The 6,145-nt window shown below is 35.5% G+C and overlaps 1 protein-coding gene across 4 annotated transcripts in view; it reads right to left on the bottom strand.

Moving 5' to 3' along the window:
• The window catches only part of robo1 (roundabout, axon guidance receptor, homolog 1 (Drosophila)), a 514,376-nt gene that overhangs the window by 412,543 nt on the left and 95,688 nt on the right, over positions 1-6,145 (bottom strand). Inside the window, exon 1 of one of the 4 annotated variants that reach the window (XM_056473877.1) lies at positions 2,992-3,123. The exons of the other annotated variants lie outside the window; for them this stretch is intronic. Coding sequence (XP_056329852.1) covers positions 2,992-3,076 — 85 coding nt within the window. The 5' untranslated portion in view covers positions 3,077-3,123. Of the gene's footprint in view, positions 1-2,991; positions 3,124-6,145 lie in introns of those variants that run through there. 4 annotated transcript variants of the gene reach the window in all.

Genomic DNA, 6,145 nt, shown 5'->3' with positions numbered 1-6,145 from the left:
CATGCTTTTACTGGGCCCTCACACGACACACTGCTCATCACAAGAGCAGGAGAACTATAAACTGCAGATGCTCTGTTTACCCTGTGAAACTCAGTGCATCCAACCCATATTAATTCACAGTTAATAAAATTATAATAATAAAATTTTTTTTTTTTAGTTGAATCAACTTTTCTAGTCATCTTAGTATAACAAAAACTAGTTAAAAACTGACAATTTAAAAAAAAGAAGTATTTTTAAGACTTGACATTTCATGCTGAAAACTTTGAGGGGAAAGTTTTGATGTGATCGAAATTATTCAATGTAATACAATTGGGGTCATTTAAAATAGAATAGAATAGAATAAAATAGAATTAATTTATTAATTTATTTATTACATATTTATTGCCACATCAGCAACTTATGGCTATTTCGTGGCCAAATGGATATACATTAAAATATTACATGATAAAAACAAATTTGTACTATATTTAAAAAAAAAAAAAACTTAAATAAATATATAAAATATAAATAGATAAAATTTACAAAAAAATTTATTCAAAGTTAAATATGGTTTTTCAGTTCTATTTTGGATAAAAAGTAAAACTCTTCCTGGTGGTACCTTTTTAAAAATGTCCATCAAAGTACTCATAAAAATTTTGTCTAATGGAATTTAAACTTCTACATTCCAACAAAATATGTTTGATGGTGAATAGAATAGAATAGGACTGGACAGGACAGGACAGAACTCAGAAGCATGCATTAAAGCATATTTCTTCTTTTTGCATATTGTTCTTTTAACCAATCGATTCACAAAATAATTGCAAAATTATTATATTTTTTCCAGCAAAAATGTTAAAAGGTCAAATTATGTCAAATATAAGAACTATTATTTATTGAAAGCAAAATCAGCATTGTTAGAATGATTTCTTAGGAATCATGTGACAAAGACCTCCACAGGATTCCACAGTATTACTGAATTAATGTATCTTAGATCAAATCAATGCATCCTTAGTAAACACAATAATTTAAAAAATAATCTTAAAGACCCTACATTGTAAATGGTATTTTAAACATTAAAATCTTTATTATTTATTGATATCCATAATGCAATAAACACAAAATGCTGTCCTTTTTTTGGACCATTCCATTTATAAAATAAAAAAAAAATCCTAATTTTTCACAAAACTCTTAAGCAGTGCAACTGTTCTGAAACTGTTAAATAATAAGTAACAAATTGTAAATCAACATATTAAAATGATTTCCAATAATTTGAAGGACCAATTTAGTTCTAAACAAAGCCAAAGTACCACAAATATACAACTACTGAAACATTCTAGCAAAAATAAGAAACATCTTTTTGGACATCATTTGTCCAATTAAACTATGAAATGCACAAAGAAAACCAGAAGAAACTAAACAAAACCTGTCAGTAATTAAAACATTCAAGCACATTCAATAGATGCAGCAAAACCACCAATGTGCACAAACTAAGCAGGCAACTCCTGCTGAAAAGAAAAGAGGCCATGATGCTCCAAAAACACATGTTTGTGGAAAAGTGAAAGTGCTTTAGTCCAAGAAGATTACTTATGAGACCTGTCCCCTTTCCATCTCCACCCATTCCATTCATAAAATAATCATTAAATCAAAATTAATCTTTATTATTTATTGATACCCAGAATGAATTCAATTGATCAGAAGTGACCAAAACAAATGCTGTCATTTTCTTGGTTCAGTCCATTCATTAAATAATCATAAAAAATAAAAATAAAAATAAAAACATTAAGCAGTTCAGCTGTTCTGAAACTAATAAACAACAAGCTGCAAATCAACATATTAAATGATCTCCAATGAAGGATTTCCAATGATTCGAAGAACCAATTTAGCAAAGCAGTAAGTACCACAAACATACAAATAATGACCATTCCAGCACTAAAAAAAGAGAAACATCCGTGCATTTTGGACACAATTTGTCCAATTAAATATATAAAATGCACATTCAACAGATGCCAAAAAACACCAAAGTGCACACATCATAAAACAAACAGTCAAATCGAGCAAAAAGAGGCCACGGTGCTTCAAAAACGTTTAAAGAAAAGTGAAAGTGCTTAGCAGGACGGTTACTTACAAGACCTGTCCCCTTTCCATGAAGAAAGGGAGGTGTAGAAAAGCAGTGAAAGCCCAGACAGCAGCTAATATCTCTTGGAAGTTCTTCAGCAACCCTCTGCCTTTCCTTAGTGTAAATGAATATCAGCTGCTTCAGTCCAACATCCGCATTAATAGCAGGATGATGAAGATGAATCCATTTCAGCAAGACAATGATCCAAAACACAGCCAAGGAAACTCTCAAATGCTTTCAGAGAAAGAAAATCAAGCTGTGGAATGGTCCAACCAATCCCCTGATCTGAATCCAATAGAAAATACAACTTAAAAATCAGATTTGATAGACAAGACCTATAGAACCCTCAAGATTTGACACTGTTTAAGTCTGTGAAAAACTCACACCTGAGCAATGTATGCGACCTCATTCTGCACATGAGAGGCATTTTTAAGGTGCCATCACCAAAAAAGCCTTTTATAGAAAGTATTAAACATGTTTCAGTAGTTTTATTGTCATTACACACATCAAATTGTTTGTTTTGTTTTATTTTCATGTTTGTATTGTTTGGGTTTTTAGCGATACCTGGTTCAATTCCATGTCAAAAGCTCCTTTAGAAATATTATTAGCAGGAAAAAATATGGTGTTCAATACTTATTTCCCCCACTGTATGTACATACTAGATATAAAACCAGAAGAAACAAAACAAAACCTGTCAGTAATCAAACCTTGAGCACATTCAACAGATGCCAAAAAACCACCAAAGTGCACAAATCATAAAACAAGCAGTCAAATCCAGCAAAAAAAGAAAAAAGAAGAGGCCATGACACCCCAAAACACGCGTTTGTGGAAAAGTGAAAGTGCTTTAGAGCAGGACGGTTACTTACGAGACCTGTCCCCTTTCCATCTCCACCCACCCTTTTTTCTCCCAGGCTTGTCTCCATCCCAGCAGATCCCAATATCCAGGAGGAGGATGATGGGAAACAGCAGCCCTGCCCTCATTCCAGATCCACACGCAGCTTCACATCACATCACGCTCATAATTCAAGAGAAGAAGAGCAGACGACAAATCCCAGGTTCAGCAGCGCAGTATTGATCTCCTCATCCCAGCCGGAGTATTTACAAGCACGCCGCACTCAGATCAAATCCAATTTCTGGAGTTCTGTGGGAGCGAGAGTTGTCGGCGAGCAGGAAGAGAGATGGAAGCGCACCGCTAGTCCTCTGGAGAGGGCAGCGGCGGATGATGTTAAGAAAAAACCCTGCTCTGACCAACACAGCTCCTCGTGCTGATATGAAAACAGCAGATACATCAAAAGTGGACGGATGAGACTTGCTGCCTTGGTGGATGAGCAAGAGAGAGAGAGAGTGTGTGTGTGTGTGTGTGCGTGTGTGTTTGAAATGGTGAGGGAGAGAGAGCGAGAGAGAGAGAGAGAGAATCAATTCAAGCTAACAAGTGGCAAACGCTCCATTAAGGAAGCTCTTGTCAGTGGAGTTTCAGCTTCTCTTATGAGGGAGAGATATTATTACAGTCCTCAGGGGAAGTAATAATGTGATTGCAAATGGCAAAATATTTTCATTTCCTAACAACTAACAACTGTTATGCTCACCAATGCTGCATTTATTTGATCACAAATTTTAAAGAGCCCCTATTTTGCATTAAAAGGTCATATTTTAGTTTTAGTTTAGTTTGGGGGTCTCCAACAACAGGCTGATATGCGTGCAAGGTCAAAAAACACTTTCATTGTCTTATAATATGCATTTATTTTTACTTAATTATCCCAGCGACTCCCATTTGAATCGTTCAGTGATTCATTTTTTCCCAAACCCGTCCTTAGCGCGAAGCTAATCTGCGCTGATTGGACCGATGACCCAGCCTATTGCGATTGGTCAACTGCGTTCAGCGCGAGACAGAAAGAAATGCCCACCACGGCTACAGTATGAAGTAGTAGAAATGATGTGAGAGCCCAATGCAGCAATGCAATAAATCAATGCAGTTAAACGCCAGCATTTTACTCTACTCTTAACCCTAACCCCAAGTAATAATGACACACATTCAATATTAATCCACACCGTAGCAAAAGTTGAACTATTTTGAAAATTGACCACGCCTCACGTGCGAGAAACAGCTGATGGTGGCCAAAACAGCAGAGGATCACTAGCTCAGAAACGCATTTAAATCGGTAAAGAAAGAAGCACACGTCACATTTTTAACGTAGTTTTGGAGGCGATATATGAACAGCCCTATACAGATTTAACCTGAGAGATACAGTACAAGCACTGATCTATAATAGATACATGATTACAAGCCGCGAGGGCCATTACAACTTATAACACAATTAAATTACAATTATTTTAAATTACAATTAAATTACAACACAATTAAACACATATTTTGCAAACTACACAAAACGAGGCAACAGTTTTAATGAGACTTACATGTTATGATCAAGAGGAAGAAGAAACTGGTCCATATGAACTGTAAAAGTTACTGACAAAGTCCCTGCTCTGCCCAGTATGACAGGCTGATGGCTGCAAATGCGCTGAATATGAATTTTTAAAATAGGCACTATCCTTATAAATAAACTGCATAGTAGCAATCGAAACAACCACATTCACGCCTAAAGAAACCTCAAAAGTACATCATGTTGTCCAACAGCTGCAATATTTGTCAAACTGTAGTCCTCTGTTTGCCACTGGTGTGGGCGGAGTAATACACAAGAGTGAACAGGCTGTACGAGAGCAGATATTACTTTAATATCTCACGGCTATCAGCCAATCAGATTCGAGAACCAGACAGAACTGTTGTATATGTATGTGTGTATATATGGGCGTAACGGTAATGCAGTGGGTAGCACGATCACCTCACAGCAAGAAGGTCGCTGGTTCAAGCATTTGTGAATGCAATAAACTAAATTGTCTGTAGTGTATGTGTGTGAAAGTGTGTATGGGTGTTTCCCAGTACTAGGTTGCAGCTGGAAGGGCATCCGCTGCTTATAAACATATGCTGGATAAGTTGGCAGTTCATTCCGCTGTGGTGACCCCAGATTAATAAAGGAACTAAGCTGAAAATGCATAAATAAAATCTGAGAATTAAAAAAAATTAATCTAAATATTGAGAAAATCTCCTTTAAAGTTGCCCACATTAAGTTTTTAGCAATGCATAATGCTAATCAAAAATTATGCTTTTATATATTTACAGTAGGGAATTTACAAAATGTCTTCATGAAACACGATCTTTACTTAATATTCCAATGATTTTTGCCATAACTCAAAGAATGTATTGTTGACTATTCCTATAAATATACCTGTGCAACACAAGGTTTTAAAGGTTAAAGTTGTTAAACACGAAATTACATCTGTGGAAATCATCATTAAAAATAGCATTTATTCTTAATATTACATTATACTAGACTAAAGTAATACATTTCCACCATCTCTCCAATGAAGTTGTTTATTGTTAAGTGGTGTAGATGCTCGATTCTATCAGTGTGTTCTGCATCACAGCACTCATACGGCTCTAAGTATTCCCAGCATGCCCTCAGACAGTATCTCTCTGTGCAACTCAAGCATGTCTATCAATCCTCACAGGCAACAAACATCTCGCCCACTGCCAATGACTGAACACACCTGTTCACACACACCTGTTCACACACACAAAAACAGACAGATATGTGTGCTTTACTGAGTCTGTACATATTAATATATCCAGAAACCTTTCATTTACTAGACCTAATAATCTTTTTAACTATGTGAATGATCCTATTATGTAAGGAATAATTGACATTGAGTACGTTTACATGGACACCAATACATTTTCATGTGATTAAGACAATACTCTGATTAAGAGTAAACAGAGATTATCTTAATCCGACTAAAGTCATAATCGAACTAAACAGAAATGGAATTAAGACATGTGGAGTATTCTGATTTTAGTTGCATTATTGAGGTGTAGCACAGACATGTAAACACCGCTATCAAACTATTACCTATTATTAACTATTAGTAGATTTTCACCGCATTTTGTGACAGGATACTCTATACACACGGCTATTTGACACTATTCTCTGCACC

This window comes from Danio aesculapii, chromosome 15, assembly GCF_903798145.1.
Source record: "Danio aesculapii chromosome 15, fDanAes4.1, whole genome shotgun sequence".
NCBI classification, from domain to species: domain Eukaryota; kingdom Metazoa; phylum Chordata; class Actinopteri; order Cypriniformes; family Danionidae; genus Danio; species Danio aesculapii.
Note: the sequence above shows the minus strand (reverse complement) of the source record. Positions and strands in the feature narration are given on the sequence as shown.